Below are 18467 nucleotides of genomic sequence, written 5' to 3'. Positions count from 1 at the left end.
TGACAGGTTTTTTCCAACATTCCAGCATCTCTTGGATTTGATCAAGGGACTCTACCAATTGATGGGAAATTTATTGCCTCTTGAATGGGTGAGTTAGGACCTAAAGGCAGAGACCACTGCAAGTTCAAGTACATGTGGCGGTGAAACAGCCCTTCCCCTGAGAACCAGTGTTTAGACACTTCCCCGGAGGACCATGTAAACACGAAAAACCATGTGCCCATCAGAGAGGCATCTGTCAGCTCTCAGAGACCCTCTAAGGGGCTTCTCTAATGGCCCAGACTCCTTGACCACCTGGGCTCCAAAGGGTCCCTGTGGGGGCTAAATTCATTCCAGGATTTGGCTGAATAGCAAAGTAAACAAACCCCAACTGCTGTTCACGCACTGTCACATCCTGGGGACTGAGGGTGCCAAGCGGGACTAGATGTCTTCTCCCTTGACAAGGACTGGGAAGCCAGGCACCAACTAAAATGACCTCTATACGCACGTCTCTGTACAGTCGGCACCAGGAGATGCTGGAATTTAGCTCCAGTGAAAGAAGGGAATGATGTAGATTTCTTGGTGAACTACACTCCATTTGGCCTGGTCTCTGCTGTGATGTGGGTTGGGATTTGAACTCTGTCCTCAAAACAGATGGTCACCCCAGCTTGCTTGGTGTCACTGGCAAACTTAAGCCCTGGAATGAGCAGTCCTTCATAAAAAGTACTTCTACGTGATCCTGTATTCAAAAGATGAACTGGTGGGGCAAGGGAAAGGCTTTTGTTTTGCTTTATTGAATAAATTATAGTCTCAAAGTGAAGGAAGGACAGGGACAAAGTCATACTTCTGATCGGAGTCCCCCAGCACCTGGAGAGGGTTGATTCCAAGTTCCAGCAGTCCCCTCCTTGAGGCTGCAGATCAGGCATTTGTGGCCACATCAAAATCCCCAAAAGTGAATCCGAAAGGAGCTGAAAGCATGCCACGAGCCACCTTGAGCTCCAGATCTAAAGTGCCTTCCAATTTCTGGGATCATAGTGGTCCTGGAGGCACCCTCCTTTGCCCACTTCTCATCCTCTCTTTGAGGGATGGCCAGTTTATAGCTATTACAAACCAACCCAAAGCCTTCTTTATGTTCCTTTTAGCATCACCAGAAAGCAAAAAGTGTCAGAACCTCATGGTACCAAAACCAATGGAAAGATATGGGGCAAATTCAAAGAAAAAGCAAAGAGGATAGGATTCTGGCCTCAGTTATGTGCTGGGCTGTTCTGGAAGAAGAGGAATTACCCTTAATTGGGGTGGTTCCAAGTGTGCACTGTCTTTCAGAGGGTCTGCCCATGCCCGGCCCCATAGCAGCCAGGATGGCCTGGAGAATCCTCTCCTCCAGCCACATGATTGGAGGAAGGGTGGACACCTGACCCAACTTGGGCCAGTCGGATTCTCTGACTGGGAATTTGGAGTCAGAGCTGAGAGCTATTCCTTGGGAGTCACCAGACTGCTGCATGGAGGTAGTGACTGGCTTCCTGTCTGACAAAGGAGAGATTGCTGGTTTGCATGTAGAGCTAAATGTAGAGGAGCTGAGGAGAGAGGCCGAGATTCTAGGTGCAGAGAAGGGAGAAAATGCACTGCCTTCGGTTCCTGACCAGGTGTTCTCTGAGGTCTAGTTGTCTTTGTTCTTTTTTGGATTGTTTGGCTAAACCACTTTGAATGGGCATTCTTTGCTATCGAATTCACCTAGACTATGAGACCAAGGGCAGAATAGGGCCCAGGAGCAGCAGACACATGCCAACAGATGCTGACTCAACACAAGAAGGGCGTTCTAACAGGGCTGTTCCATCAAGAATGGGCTTCCTCCAGGGGTGGTGCTTTTCCCATAAATGGAAGGAGCCAAACAAGACTGTTACACATGGCCTGGGCAATATGGAGATGGCCAATCATCTCAAGGGTGTTCGGACCAAGATATAAGACCATTAATGCCCCTTCTGCCTGAAATAAGGTTTGGAAATACTCTATTACCAGCATCTTCACACCCCTGTGCAAATCCCTGACTCCCAGGGACTGCTGGAATTGTGGGGGCAGGGGAGCAGGATAGGTGGTGGCAAAGGCCCCCCGCTAGTCAGTCCTGGAGCCCCTGGTGGCTGGGAAGAAGACACAAATGTACCAGGTCAGACTTAGATGGGCAGCACCTGAAGACAGGACCACCCACATCATTTGCAAAGCCTGGAATGTCATCTTGGCTTTGCTGGTTAAAATCCCACTCCCTCTATCTAAAGGTTAGAAATTTAGGTTACCTAATTTCTGTGAAGCTCTGAGTTTGCTGATTCTGAAAGAATTGACAAAGTACAATTCTTCTTGGGAAGACTGAGGGGCCCCATTGGCTCTTCCTGCCCCACCCCCACTATAGTGGGCACTACCCCCCCCCCCCCCCGCTCCCAGAACACCTTACTTCATGAAGTCTGGAGACTTGGCCATCGCATGTTCAAACTCCGAGAAAGACAGCATGTTGTCATTGTCCAGATCCGACTCATTCAGGACCTGGCCAGGGGTGGAGGGACAGCCAGAGAGCAGAGAGGAGCCCCGAATGAGAAAGTGAGGTGAAGGGGGAGAGATGCCTCACACCAAGAGCTGCCATAGCCAGGCTCTCTGCCCTGACACCCACCCACCCCCACCATGAAGCAGATGTTCCCCCTCCCCCACTTGCTACTCCCCACCAGAGACAAAGGCATGGGCTGGTCTCATCATGGGATGAGTCCCCTTCGTGTCTCCAGCACAAACTTGGCAGTGAAAATGGGTACAGAGGTGAGCTGGGTGACATGTCCCCACCCACACCTATCATCCAGCTACAGGCAGGGGCTCTGTACTGCAAGGGGCCAGTCAGGTGGAGGAGAAGCAATGATCCCTTGTGGTTTTCTCTCTGCTTCTAGCTTCAATCCAGACCAAAAGGACTTGAGAGTTCTCATGGTCTTAGGACAAACAGATTCGTGAGGCTGCCTTGATGTCCCATCACACTTTGGACTATCACTCCAGGACATTAGGACATTGTGTTTTGCTGGGATAATGTGGGAAAGGGGACATTATGATGTGTCCCTCTGAGGCTCAGCTGCTTTGGAGCCACCTGCCTGCAGTGACTGCAGTGTGAGTGAGAGACCCTCTTGGAGTGGGTGGCTCAGGCACCTGTTCTTGGGGACTTTGGAAGGACGGACCATGGAGGAAGGAAAAAACACACGGAATAGTGCTTCCAGCTGTGTGCCCATCCCTCAGGGCACCTCACCCTGCCTGCAATCCAGGGGCTTTGGGGGATGGCCCGGCCCAACCCAGCCTGTGTGGCCCCGGGGAACACACATGGTTTGTGAGGTCGGTCAGCAGGTCCTCAGACACGTCATCACTGTTGAGCAGTCGGAGGACAATCCTCTGCAGGTCCTCCTCATCGATGAAGCCATTTTCGTTAAAATCTGCAAAGAGGAGGCAGAGCATGATAGGAAGGGGAGGCTTACTCGGCCTCCCAGGAGTCCAGGGAGCCCTGGCCCCACAGAGCCCCACCGTCCCTGGCGGGTCAGCGAGCCCGGGGAAGGCAAGGAGCCCGGCCGGCTGCAGATGCAGGCACATCTGAATAACACGATTAGAAACGGCCATAGTCGTGAGCATTCACTGGGCGCATACTACCTGCCCAGACACACTCTGAGAGCTTCACCTGTTTTAAGTCACTGAATCTTCACAATCAACCTTTTGTTAGTTTTACTTTAGCAAAGAGAAACCGAGGCACAGAGGTGTAGGGTGTTGGCCCACACTGTGGGTAAGCTGAAGGTGGGACTCAGATGCAGCTGGGCTGGTCCCCAAGCCCATGTCAATCACCGTGCGATGGAAGTCTTCACCTCAGACCTCACAAGCCAGGAGGGGGTTGGTGGCCAGGAGCTGGGGGCACGGACAACAGCAGGACGCCGGGAGTTGTGCAAGGTCCCTGCTCCTGGCCCTCCTCAGTGCCACCTGCCCCACCGGCGCTGAGGACGATGCCCAGTGTCCACTGCACGGAGTGCCCTTGCCCTTGTCAGACCTTGGGGCTTCCTTTTTGAGTTCAAAAATGGTCATTCCTATGAAACTACTATAGCATTGTATGTCAACAACAACAAAATACGGGCCTTACACAAGCCCCCTGCATGCTGGACCTCCAGGGTGTGTTTAACCCAGTTTCCCACAGAGGCGCCTCAGAAGGGGGTCCCTGGCCTGTCAGTGCCTGCTGCAGGTCTTCTCTACGGGCCCTGCATACTTCTCCGCCAGCATTTGCAGGAGGCAGCGCCCTGCGTGGAGTCCCTCCTCCTTTCCCTCCAGGCCCTGGGATTCTCTGACTCACCCTGTGCTCGCCCTCCCTTGCCCCCTGTGAAGTCTCCCTGACACCCTCAGGCCCAGGATGGCTCCCTCCTCAGGCTCCCGCAGAGTTCTAACACAGGACCTGTCCTTGGCATGAGGCTTGCTCTCCTCTGCACCAGTGGCCTAGGGCTACCTTGTCTTCTTGTTGCAGCACATGCTTCTTGCCACTGCCTACTTCATTTACACTTGGCAGCCACAGTGGGTGCTTGCTGGGGCCCATCCCTCAGCCAGGCATTGGGGCACAGATGTACCAGACTGGCTCCTGCCTGCATGGAGTTTCCAGTCTGGGGCTGCAGGGGAAACAGTTGGGCACCTGAGTAGCTTGGCTCCAGGGAGAGAGGAACAGGCATCCCAAGGTGTTCCAGATGAGCAAATTCATGTCCGACTGGGGTTGGGGGTGTGAATGAAGAAGATTTCTTGGACAGAGAGGCGTCACTAGGGACAGTGGCAGAGAAGGAACAGCACCAGGGTGATCAGTCTGGGGTAAGGGGACAAGAGGCTTGGAGGTCTGGGAGAGAGAATCAGAAGTTAAGTGTGGAAGGCAGGCTGAACTCATAGAGCCATGAATGCCGAGGGAGGCAGGCCTTCTCTGGGAACCCCCAGCACAGCCTCTGCCTTTTCTAGAACACCCAGCATGGTACCTACCTCCTCTGGAACCCCAGCACAGCCCCTGAACTACTTGTCAGCCATGCAGTAAGTGCAGTAGGCTTAGGCAGGTACGATACCACCACGACAAACACAGACGTGCCAGGCAATGATCTAAGTGCTTTCTCTTCTATTGCATTTAATTCTCATAACACCTATGAAGACAGTGAGGCGCACTGAGATTAAATAACCACACTTACTTCCTTAGTCTCATTTCAGCTGCTTGCCTTTATCTGATTTTTTTTTTTTAAGATTTTATTTGACAGAGAGAAAGAGAGAGAGCACAAGCAGGGAGAGCAGCCGGCAAAGGGAGAGGGAGAAGCAGACTCTCCGCTGAGCGGGGAGCCTGATTCAGGGCTCCATCCCAGGACCCTGGGGTCATGATCTGCACTGAAGGCAGATGCTCAATGAGCTGAGCCACTCGGGCACCCTAGCCTCTTGCCTTTAAATATTCTGTCCAGCCCAGGCTTCTCCTGAACTGCAAATGCACTTGTCCTCTGCACTTGGAGATCTGATAGGTCCCTCAAGTTCAACTGGTCCTAACCCAAACTCTTGACATGGCCCCTCGTCCTTGGCCCCAAACCTGCTGCACTCAGCTGTGCCCTTCTTGGCAAATGGGCAGTGGCCAGTACGCTTGGAATCATCCCTGACCGTGCCCTTCCCTCACTCCCCACACTAAGGTGGTAGCAAACCCTCCCAGTTCCACCTTGGAGAACAGTGGACCCAGCCAGATGACCTCCCCACTGCACTGCCTCCACCATGGCCCAGCCAGCATCACTGCTCTCCAGGGTTATCCAAGCAGCCTCCTAACCAGCATGCTTCCTCTCTGTCTGCCCTCTCAGTCTGCTTTCCCTCAGCAGCCTGTGGTCCTGTGGATCGTACCTAACATTCCTCCCTCAGCACCACTTCTCACAGCCTCTGTCTCAGCCAGAGGAATCAGAATCAGCCAGATTCTGACAGTGTTGCCCCAAGACCCACTCTGCTCTCACTCTGCCCCCTTGCCTTTCCCCATCAGGCCAGACGTGATCCTGCCTCAGGGTCTTTGCACTGTGCTTCCCCTCCCTGGAACACTCACCCAGAAATCCTTAGGGACTTCATTTAAATGCCAGCTTCTCACCAGAACCTGGCTAAAATTGCACTGTCTGCTTTATTTTTCTCCCAACGCCCAATAGAACCTAGCACACTGCGTGTTTTACTTATTAGCTCCTTTATTTCTCTCCACTAGAATGTAAATTCCTTGAGGGCAGAAAGTTTTGTCTTTTTGGTCACTACTGTATCCCCAGTTCCTGAAACAGTGCCTGGAACAGAGTAAGCGCTCACTGAATATTTGTTGAGTAAGTGGATGCATGAACTACCCAAAGTCACATGTTGATAAATGATGGAGACAGTAGAAAACCCAGGCAGGACAACTCTGTGGGCAGTCTGTGTTCTGAATCACTCATAACTATTTTTATTTTGATGAAGCATCCAATTTTTAGCTGGGTGTAGGACCATCTAAAATGAACACTATATTTCCCAGCCTCCCTGGCTGCTAAATGTGGCTCCATGTTTGAGTTCTGGCTAATGAGAAGCAAGCAAAGGCACAGGCAACTTCTGGGGATGTCTTTAAGGAGAAGGCATAGCCCTTTGTGACCTCAGAAATAGTGGATAAAGTGAAACCATGGAGAAACCTACAGCCTGGACATTGCAGAACCACCGTGGACAGTTGCCTCTGGGATTCTACATGTTAGAGAAATAACACAGAGCTGCCAGAGGTCTTAGAGACTTGAGGTTCCCTGTCATTTGCCACCAAATTTAATCCTAACTATTGCATGATCTGAGCCTCAGTTTCCTCATCCATAAAATAGATAACAGTAGCTCCACAGAGTTGCTGTGAAAATTAAATAGGAGAATGCATGGAAGTAATCTGGCATGGGGTTTGGAACACAGAAGATGCTCGCTATAGAAGATGCTCACTAGATAGAGTAGAGGCTCGATTCTATGAGGATGTGAAATACTGAAAATGCCAACCATAGAAACTGTGTAATATCTTGCTTTGAAGAATGGAAGCTAGAACTATATTGGTCCTGGGATGGAGGAGCGAGTGTGCTGATGTCATAGGCTCCTTCAGGGGTAGAGCTCAGACTTTTTTTTGTCTCTGTTCCCCTGGACAGGATATGGATGTGGCAAGTACAACTCACCACCCTAGTCCTTAAGCAAGTGGCTCTCTGGCCAACTGTGTCTCAGCCCCAGCACCTGGAGGCTAAGGCCTGAGATGTCCACCTAGGCCCTCCCTGCACAGCTCTGCTATCACACATCGTGGGTAATGGCCGGGTGCAGGTGCAGGGGTGAAGGATCAGTACTAGGACTAGAAGGAGTGGGCAGCCGCAGTGACATTGCATTGCTGGTAAGAAGCTCCGCAGCCTCTCCCAGAGACCCCGCAGTGTCCCCAGCCGTCCCGCTGGCCCAGATCCCATATGCAGAGACTGCAGCAAAGTGACATGGCTTTGGTCCCAGGCCATCTGAAAACAGAATAATTTGCCGGAGTAGAATGTAGTCCTGGACAGTTCCTCTCCTTTGGGGGTGCAAGGGCAGAGCAGCCTGGGAAAGGGGTGGGGGCTGGGAGCTCTGGGCTGCTGGCCAGCCCATGCAGCCTCAAGCAGCCTCAAACCTGCAGTCTTGGGCTGCTCTGAGAATAGGGGGAGGGCCTACTTCTTGCTGTTTCCCGACAACAGGAAGGTTAGAGAGAGCTTGGAGAATAGGGCTCAGCCTTCAGGTCCCCCTAGAACTCTGTTGCTATCATCATTGCAACCTCTATGTCATGTTACTCTGTGGAACTTACAAAGTACTTTTGCAGAAAACAGCTTATGCAGTTGAGTGAAGACAGGGATGCTTTCATTATCATTCCCGGGAGAACTGAGCCTGCCTCTCTTGCCTCTTCCAGCCCTTGGTACTGTGGCAGATTTTGGGGTGGTGTGGCAAGATCTCCTGCTGGGACTCTGGACCTGCCTAAACGTTGTTCACAACTGGTGGAAGCTGCACTGATGGGAACAGGAAGGCAGTACTGGGTTGTTGGTCTCTGGCAGGTGACAGTCCCTCCAGAGAGGGCAGGGGATGGATCCATTGGAAGCCAGGAATGTCCCACAAAACAGAAACTGGAGCCCAGCAGGTACATCCCTGGTGCTGGATTCTTGACTAATAGCCAATATCCCTGCCTTCCTACTAACTGCAGTACAGTTCCCATCCAGGGTGACCCCATGTTCAGCTTAAAATACTCAGCTTTCCAGTCTCCCTTGCAGCTATATGTGACCATGTGACATAGTTCTGGACAAAGCAATCCAAAGCTGCTGGGTAGGGCATCCCAGAAAGCTTGTTAAAGAGCCAACCTAATCTGTGCCTTCAAATGTGTATTTGATTCTTATCCCTTCTCCCATCCCTTTTTCTTCCTGCCTGGAGCAAAGATGAGGAGCCTATGGGCCCAGAAACCATCTTGTGATGATGAAGACAATAGTCTCATACTACAGATGGCAGACTGGGGGGCTTGAAGGAGCCAGGCCCTCTGTTACTTACCCCTGCCTCTGGACAGCCTAATCCCAGGCTTTTTTTTTTTTTTTTTTAAACATGGTTACTCTTATGTATAACTGAATGCAAGCCTAACTGATATAGTAGCTCTGAAAATCTGCTGCACTTTGACTCACCCAGGGAGCTTTTAGAAAGCCCACCCACCAGGCATACCAACATCCTTACATCAGATCTTTGCAGCTGGGGCCCTAGTAGCCGTGGGTCGTAAGTCCCCAGATGATTGCAGTGTGCAGTCACGTTTGAGAACCAATGAGTTAGAGCAGCGTTTCCTAAACTTTAAGATGTGAAGGAAGCAGCTGAAGGTCTTGTTCAAATGTGGGCTCTGATTCAGCGAGTGTACAGTGGGGCCAGAGATTCTGTGTTTGCAACAGGCTTCTTGCCGGTGTTGCTGTGCTTGGTGGAGGGGCCCTGTGTGGGGGACCAAGGCCTTAGAGCATCGAGTTAAGCCTCTGGACTTCAGCTGAGAAGGATCACTGGGGCCATTACCACCTCTCCTTTTCCTTTTTTTTCCCCTCTTCTTCTGCCTTCACTGCTACCCTTACTGCCTCGATTTACTGAGCAGCTACCACGTGCCAAGCACTGGGCTCAGAGATTCACGTGTCTCATCTCTAATCCTGCTGACAGCTCTGTAAGGCAACAAATCTTCTGAACCCAAAGAGAATTCAGATTTGTCTGGGTATATCTGATGAAGCCTTGGAGTTTATGAGTCCCCAGGCATGTATTTGCACAGCTGATTTGCATGAAGACTTTGCGCTTTTTGTTTTTGTACTTGAGCTCAAGGAGGAAGGAAACCCATCAAGAGGGCCTGGAGAGAGGGGCTGAAGGAGGACACTGGGACAGCGTGGGGGGCAGGTGGTGTCTGGTCCACGATCTGACCTGAGGCACTGAGCCTGACCTCTTGGGAGTGAGGGCATTCCCCCACCCCCTTCTAAGCTGAACACTATTTAGCTCCTGTGCCTCGAAGCCTGAAGAGAACCTGCTGTTCTTGTAGCTCCCTGAAGGTTTGGGTGTTTTTGTTTGTTTAGCTCTGGAAACCATGGAAAGACAGCTGAGGCAGACATCTTTGGGAACATCTGCTCAGCTTACACTTTACCATTGCTGAGAAGCGTCCCCACCCCTAGCAGTAGGCCCCAGGAGCTGTGTTTGTTTATGTGACTCTGCATCTTTTTGGCTGCGCTTGATTGGACAAGGCTGTTTACTCAAGCTCGGGAGTAGCAAGATCATTGGTTTGGCTGAGCCATCAGCATCTCCTGAGAAAATGGGGGATCAGGGTATTCATCTTTGGCCCAATAGTCACAGAAGCATAACAGTCTGCAGAAAGAAAATGCAGAGGAAGAAGCAGAGATGAGAGACCTGGCAGCCATAGAGAGAAAAGAAGACAGTAGCTGCCTCACCTCCTGACCACTTGCCAGCTGTGTCCTCGGGAGGCTGCTTCAGTTCCAGCATGGGTTCCATGCTGCTAGTGATAGACAGACTCCAAGCCCTCCTCCCCCCATGACCTGCCTCTTGGTGTTTATAGGTATGTAATTCCCATGTCCCTTTAGTATGGAACAGAACTGTGACTTACATCTAACCAACATAATCTGGCAACAGTGTAGGGATGTTACTTCTGTGATTATACTGTATGAGACTATCTTACCAGCATATGGGCTCAAGAGACTCTCTCTCTAGCTGTCTTTGAAGAAGCAAGTGGCCATATCAGGGGAGACCCATGCAGCAAGGAGCACATGACAGCCTCTGGACACTGAGAGCAACCTCCAGCAGATAGTCAGCAGGAAACCAGGGCTCTAAGCTCCAGAGACACAAGGAAATGCACTTGCCAACAACAAGAGTGGGCTTGTAAGTGGATTCCTCCCCAGTCCAATGCAGCCCAGACAGAGCCTTGATTGTAGCCCCATGAAATCCTAGAAGAGGACACAAATAAGCCATGCCAGACTCCTAGCCCACGGAAACCATGAGATTGTAAATGTGTCATCTAAATCCACTAGGTTTGTGGTGATTTATCATGAAGCAATGGAAAATGAATATACTGCAGTTCTTCATCTGTTGCCTTTTACACAGGTAAGTCCCTGTTGCTTGCAACATGGAGACTCTTGGCTAAGAAGAGAACACTAAGCCCGGGCCAGCACTCTGCATTGGGAAGAGCTGCCCATCCAGGAGAGTACTGACAGGAGGCAGAAATGGCTAGAGACAGCACGGCAAGTGCTCTGCAGCACAAGTCCTGATAGAGAGGGTGGCAGCTGGTGGGCTGTAACCCTTGGGGATCCCCAGAAGTACCTGGGGTAAGGAAGGAGGAATACTAACAAACAGCTGGGGACCACTAAACCAACTAAATTTGGGTATGTAATTTCATTTGTACTTAACCCTACTTAAAGTTCACTGTAAATGTGTGTCTTGCATCAAACTTAGGACATGTGGGGCCATTACTTCTTCAAATATCCTTTCTTCCCCATTAATTCTCTCCTTCTGAGACTCCAACTGAACATGCATTAGACTTTTTTCTTGTCTTTTGTGTCCCTGGAAGACATGGTTTGCTCTTTTTTTCTTAATGTATTTCCTTCTGTTCTTCAGATTAAATTATTTCTATTGAACTATCTTCAGGTTTCTGACTCTTTCCTCTGTCATCTCAATTCTCTTGTTAAGCCCATCCAGTGAATTTTTATTTTAGATATTTTATTTTCCACTTGATTCTTTCTTATAGGCTCTATTTCTTGGCTGAGAACTTCTACTATTTCTTTCATTATGAATTTCTTTCACATTACTGGCCAAGGTTTCATAGCTGTTTTAAGATACTTATCAGCTAATTCCAACATTTGAGTCATGTCAGAATCAGGCTCCATTCTTAAGACCATAAAAATTTTTATTTTTTAAATTGTATATTGAATAATTTTGGATTGTACCTTGGGAATTTCTGGTTTTCTAAAGTTTTTGTGTATTGAATAATTTTAGATTGTATCTTAGACATTATAAATCGTTTATTGTAAAAACTCTGGATTCTGTTATATTCCTCCAAAGAGTGCTTTTTTTTAAAATTCTATCAGGCAATTGATTCAATTTAAACTGCAAACCTTGTCACAGAGAAACCTTATTAAAATGCAGTGGCTGCTCAAATCTCGGTTGTTATCCTTACCTGAGCTGCCATGAGTCTGCCCTTGTATATATATGGTTTAGAGGTCAGAAAGACATCTGGGCATAGTTCATACACAGATGTTGGGCTCCCTTGTCTGGCTTTCTTTCATGGACTCTCCCTTGCTTTTACTTTTCAGGAGGAAATTGCCCCAAACTCTCTGATTCTTCAAGTCAGAAAGAGTTCAAGTTTTCTACCAGTCTTGTTTGATGCCCCTCACCGAAGTCCAACTTTGGGCTAAATAAGTTTTTTTAAGGGGAAGAGGACCATCCAGTACCATTTCCTTCTTCCAAGTGTCAATTCTCTGCTTCTGGTAGCTTTCTAGTGCCATCAGATAGTTGATTTATATATATGTATAATATATACACTATATATATATATATATATATGTATATGTGTGTGTGTGTATATATATATTTGAGTTTATAGTTGCTATCTGTGGAAGTGACTGTATGATAGGAACTACTGCATGATATTTAGTATGGTACTCAGCTATTCTCAGCAGGAGAATCTGTGATTTCATTTGCATTTACTGGATACTAAGACTGAAAACATAGGGCTTACAAAAATATCATTAAGTCTTGTTTACAGATGAAAAACTGAGCCCTCACAGGTCCATCAGGCTTAAAACTCCTCCACTCCATTTTATCCAGGTCCACTTGGGTGAAGCAAAAATAAGATGGTGTCCACTGTGTGGAGACAGGGAGGACCTGGCAGGAAAGGAAAGCACATGATATGCCAAACTATGCCAGCCTGAATGTAGAAGTCCTTTGGGGCCTAGGAATTGTCACAATGAGCTTAAAGGCTTATACATGGTCTGTTTGAAGACTGCTCAAGATCTCTTTGTTTCTTTCCTTTTAATTTCTTTTGAGGATTCCAGGCATCTTGCTGTGCTAAGGGGGACGTGAGTCCACTGAAAAGCAGAACTTTAGCAGTGTCTTATGGGTACCCCGGATAAAACTAGAGACCAAAAGATATCATGGGACCTCAGAGATGATCTCTCTCAAACATCTCATTTTAAACATGATGAAACTGAGGCCCAGAAAGATGAAATGATTTGCCCAAGTTTCTCAGCCATTTAGTGGTTGAGCTAGTTGTGGCCTTCAAATTTCTGAATTTCTGAAAAACAAGCATAGTTCCTTCATATCCATATGTAGCCCTCACTCTCTCTCTCCTTATCACTCCCTCTGGCCTGCCTACACTACCACAAAACACAACACCAATGACTCCATTTGCCTCTGATGGCATGGAGGGAAGGGCATCTATCCATTGAAGTAGTAGTCACCACCATTTTTTTAAAAATCTATAGAACTCAAGAAACAGGATAATACCCATAAACACCCAAGTGAATCCCAACGCACATCATCCCACCAATGAATTGATGTTAACGGATTCCAGGTTGGTATTTACTCTATGGCACTTCCCCCTACCCGCCCCCACCACTCAATCACCCACCATAGATGCGAAAGGCATACTCGATCTTCAGGCTGGGGCAGGCCTGCTCACTGAACACAGATGCCATGCCCAGCACATCCTCAAAGGAGAACACATTGTTGTGGGAGAACACTTTGCAGATTCGGTCTCGAAAAGGGTTGACCTGCGGGAGAGGAGGAGGGGAGGGAGGAGGCCTATGGATGTCAGGTTCATGCCTCCCTGGCCTTCACATATCTACCAGCAGCACAGCAAATTCCTCTTTGTACCCTCCTCTGCTTTCTGTATGTCTAATTCATTCCCATCTACTAGGACTCCTTTCCTCTAGTTGCTTAGGGGTCCAGCCCTGCCTGTTCTAAACTCTTCCTTGCTTGCTATCAGGCTTTATCAGATCCCAACTTTGCTGTAGTATTCCAGGATGACCCTGATCCCTTCCCTCAACCAACCCATATTCTTTGACTTTAGATGCACCTCAGCTAAGAAAGCTATTTAATGCTGTGAGTTCACGTAGTAGATCTGAATGGCCAATCTGCCCAATTTTTAATTAGTTAAATCACCTCTGGATGATTTTTCTAGTCCCCCTTTCACTGATTCTCACTGACAAGGTACATTTTCAAGGTTCCAGGCTTCATGCAAAAGGACTAGTTTCTCTGCTTCAAGCAGAGGATCTATTAACTCCCTCAAGGGTATTTGAGCCCCAGCCATAACCCCCTACCCCCACCCCCTGCCTCTAGGGGCCTGTATCCTTGTCTAACACTCTTTAGGGTTTTCCTAAGCAATAGTCAATGCTTAGTCCTCTGGTTTTGATCTCTCCATTTATGGCACATTTCTTTTGAACTAAGCTATATATTAAAATATACAGTTTAGTTTTTAGTACTCTTATGTATTTCAGGTGGGAGAGAGAAAATCCTATCACCTAGGATGGCCATGTACTTCTCAAGCTTTAGTGAGCAAGTAAGGTCCCTAAGGTCCTTGTTAAGAACATGAACTGTGAGCTCCCACCCTGAGACATCCTTTTTAGAAGGGCTGGGGTGTAGCCCAGCATTAAGGATGAATTGTGTCTTCCCCCAAATTTGTATGTTGAAGTTTTAACCCCTAGTGCCCCAGAATGTCACCTCATTTGGAAACAGGGTCTTAAAGATATAATTAAAGATGAGGGCATAGGAAGTAGGATGGGCCCCTAAACCAATATGACTTGTGTCCTTATGAAAAGAGGAAACTTGGACACACAGACACACACTTGAGGAGAACACCATGTGCAGATGAAGGCAGAGATTGGGGTGAGGCATCAAAAGCCAAGGAATGCTGGAGATTGCCAGCATGCTACCAGAAATAAGGAGAGAGGCATGGAACGGATTCTTCCTCACAGTCCTCTGAAGAAACCAATCCTGCTGACACCTTGATCTCAGCTTTCTAGACTCTAGAACTGTAAGACAATACATTTCTGTCAGTTAAGCCACATAATTGTGGTACTTTGTCACAGCAGCCTTAGCAAACTAATACGCCTGGGAATCTACGTTGTAAATAAGGTCCTGAGGTGACAGAATTAGTCTCACATATATATACATATATATGTCCCAGAAGTGGCCAGGATCCTGGAGAATCTGAGCTGCCTTGCTAGAACTTCCTGCAATGTCTGCTTCTCCTCCCTTTCACCTCAACACCCCCACCCCCTGAGAAGCTTATGGTGATGACCTCAAATGAATGAAAATAAGGGCTATCTACTGTGATGTGTTCCAGGTCACGTGTACCTAGCTAAGTGGCTTCACAAATTACATTGCCAAATTTTAACTCAATTAACTCTCCCAAATGGTGGTTTAACAAGATTCCTGTAAAGAAACAACGATTGCAGATAATGCTTATGATGGAAGAGCAGGTGATCGACCGGAAAATGCCAGGGCAAAACCCTTGCTACTTAAAAATACAATTTCTTCTCTATTTATTCATAGAAATGGTGAGAATCTAGTCAGACATAACTGAAGTCCTGGCTTCAATGCTCATTTCCTGTGGTCAGACAGAGGCAAGCCAGACCTGCAAGCAGTGAGCCTATATCCAACCAGGGAATGAGATACCAATCTTCCCTTCCCTGGGGGCCCACCTTCACACCTGGCTTTGCTGGGAGTGATGGGGGAGATGGGATGGTTGCCAGGAAGCCAATCCACTCTCTCTCAGGCCCCTGTCATGTGACTCTGTTATCTATACCCACACGCACACACAGCCCTCATGTTATAAAGATCGGGAAGCAGGCAGTTGGAGCGGTAGCCAGTGGTAGCAAGAATAGTGCATAGAACACAATGTAGTGACCACAGAAAGTGTTGGAAGAGGTGGGGAAAATATGTGGGGAAGATGTAGAGAAATAAGCATGAGAACAAATTTCACACTGTGGAAAGTTTGCTAAATAGTTGAAGAAAAGTGCAGATTATTCTAACATGGCTTTCCTAGATTCTGTTTCGATAATAAAATACATGAAGAACCACATTTCTGTGAGCAACTAATGGAAAGAGGCGATATTGACTGAACAGTACATTACTTCTTTAATGAAAACACCAGTTATGGGAGAAACTGCCTGGGAATAATCACTGATGAAGTGGCTGCTCCATGATGAAAAGGATTCTGGGTAAGGGTGCAGGGATGGCCATACATCTGAAACCCGTTGCCCACAAAACTTCCTGTAGGTTACTACAGTGAAAAGGTTAAGTCCAGAAGTACACAAAGTGCGACAGGATGCATTGGTGGTTAGTTTAAAAAAAAAAAAAAAGAGTTTAAAGCATAGCAAAACATATACAATGATTTGTAACCAGAAGGGAAGTGACTTTGAAAACCTTTGAACCACAGAGAGATTTGCTTGTTATCTCTTGGCAGAGTACTTAGAATAGCCATCAAACTTTAAGAGGAATTATATGTGTTTCTTGTACAAAAAGACAAACGTTCCAAATTTGCTGAGCATTTTATGATGACAAGTGACTGTTGGCAGATATCCACTGAAAAATGAACTCGAATTCTTCTGACTCTTCGAGGTAGAGGTGACTCATTTTAGCAAGGAGTGGGAAAAGCACTTGCTTTTCCAAAGAACTCCTGCTTTGGAGAGAATATTTTGAACATCAGATTTTTGTTGTTGAAAACATGTGGAGTCACCTAAAATAATGCTTCTATCTGCATACTTGAAAATATTAGAAACAGATTTTAAAAATCTGTTTGAAAGTCATCCAAATGGAGAGTGTCAGTGGATTTTGAGTCCATTTGTTAAAAATATAAAATGCAATGTTTTTCCAATTAGCTTGTAAGAGCCACTGACTGACATAAGGAAAGATAGACATCTACGAGCTTCATTTCGATAAAAAGCCTTTAATTGGTGGATGGGATTAAAAATGAGTGACATAATTTAATACACGCAGCCAACGATACATTTCTTCTCTTTGTACCAGCTATGACAGCCACTAAAAATAAACTCAACTAGAACTAGACCCCTGAATGGCTCAATCTCAAAGTGTTAAAGCAAGATTTTAAAAAATAATGAAGCACATCTAACAACACTGCTTTTCCTTACACTATTGTCATTAATTATAAGCAAACAATACAATTGTGAGAGGAAGAAATTTTTTCTATAAATGAAAGAGGAATCTATTTTTAAGGTGTTTGTGATGTTTATTTAGTTTATGTAATATTTAGCTTTAAAGTGTTTTATTTTGCAAAAAAAAAAATAAAGTGTTTTATTTTGCATCTTTATATCATAACATACTAAAATTGTCAGTAAAGGTACAGAGTTTAAATATATGCGTATTATGGGTGCAGGCTTCCCATTTTTTTTCATTGGAGAAGCGTGATCAAAGATGGCTGGTGATCTGTGATCTAGATTAATCAGGGATGTGGAAATAGGCCCCAGAGTGGGGGGTGTGACTTGCCCAAAGTCACTCAGCCTAGAACCCAGGTCTCCTGAGTCTGCCTGGCACTATTTCCACTATGGTCCCTTGTGGCAAATAAACATAAAAGAAAAGGTGGTGATGGAAGCAGAATGTGACCATTAAAGTGTAGAAAACTTTGGAACTGGAACCTCTTAAAATTCTTACTTTAATTTTAAAAAAATTGTTAAAAAAATATTTGTTGTGGGGGTTGCCTGGGTGGCTCAGTCAGTTAAGCATCTGCCTTTGGCTCAGGTCTTGATCCTAGGGCCCTGGGATTGAGTCCCGAATTGGACTCCCTGCTCAGCCAAGAGCCTTCTCCCTCTGCTGCTCCCACTGCTTGTGCTTGCTCTCGTGCTTGCTCTCTCTCTCTTGCTCACTCTCTCCATCACTCTCTGTGTGTCAAATAAATAAAATAAAACCTCAAAAAAAAAAAAAAAAAAGGAAAGAAACCCACAATTTTTTGGACACAAAGTCCCAAAACGGAGGCTAGCTTGAAGTCAAAGGCGTGGCCCCTGCCTCTGAGAGCTCCAGGACTAGCCTTCTAGCAGGTAGTGGTCGTCCTGACTGGGAGCAGCCCTGGAGAGCACAATGTGAGCAAATACTGTGAGGAAGAAGCCAAGAGGAAAAAGTGAAGGCAGCAGGAAGGCAGCAGGCTTGGGATTGGCAGACAGGCCAGAGTGAGGAGCAGGGGAGACCAGTCCTAAGGTGGCAGGGAGGGACACGCAGGGCCCAGGATCACCAGAGATGTTTCTGGGCCCTGGGGGCCAAGGGGTGGCTGGTGTCTTCCTCTGTGAGGCCTAGCAGGCACCTGCCAGGAGGGTGTCTTTGGCCTGTCTCTGTTCTGGCAATGGCAGCTTCCCCCTCTCCCAGATTTGCTGCTTCATCTTTTCCTGGAGGGAGATCCCAGGGCACAGATTTCCCCTGCGGCAAGGCGTCCTTAGCACACATGCATCTCCGTGCAAAGGGATGCTGCTGGGGCTGCAAGGATAGTTTTGAAGGACCCAGGAGAGGCTGCCTCCGTGCCTCCCCCTGCTCTCCATCCTGAGTTAAGTGTAGGCTTAGCCAGTGTCCTTGAGTCCAGCCCAGCCACAGGCAGACAGAACAGCTGGGAAGGGGCAGGAGAGGGAGCAAGGCTCATGAGTGATCACAGTTCCAGCTTATTGTGTTCCAGATTTGTGTTGCTATTACTTCAATAATCTGAAATCCGAACCAATAAATTTTGGGCCCTATCCAGAGAATTATAGTCTGCATTAAATTTCACACTCATTTAGAAGCCTTCAATCCTCCAGAGGAGGAAGAAGATGACAATTGACGAAGCAATGCTTCCATTTCAAGAATAACACGCACCCCAGTGTGAAGGCGTTTTGAACGAGGGATATAAACATGTCAGCATAGAAATTTATACAGGTAACTCGGTGCAATCTCCATCTATGCATAACAACACTAAAGAAGATGAAAATAAA

General features: G+C 47.3%; 1 protein-coding gene across 1 annotated transcript in view; it reads right to left on the bottom strand.

The window, feature by feature from the left end:
* Window positions 1-693: 693 nt before the first annotated feature.
* Window positions 694-18467, bottom strand: part of CIB4 (calcium and integrin binding family member 4) — a 49892-nt gene continuing 32118 nt past the window's right edge. Inside the window, exons 4-7 of the mRNA XM_041755259.1 lie at window positions 13127-13268; window positions 3316-3425; window positions 2420-2508; window positions 694-944 (exon numbers count right to left, since the gene is read on the bottom strand). Of these exons, the coding sequence (XP_041611193.1) occupies window positions 914-944; window positions 2420-2508; window positions 3316-3425; window positions 13127-13268 (372 nt within the window). The 3' untranslated portion in view covers window positions 694-913. The remainder of the gene's footprint in view (window positions 945-2419; window positions 2509-3315; window positions 3426-13126; window positions 13269-18467) is intronic.

Source organism: Vulpes lagopus, chromosome 5 (genome assembly GCF_018345385.1).
Source record: "Vulpes lagopus strain Blue_001 chromosome 5, ASM1834538v1, whole genome shotgun sequence".
Classification (NCBI taxonomy): domain Eukaryota; kingdom Metazoa; phylum Chordata; class Mammalia; order Carnivora; family Canidae; genus Vulpes; species Vulpes lagopus.
This window is presented reverse-complemented; position numbering and strand designations above follow the sequence as displayed.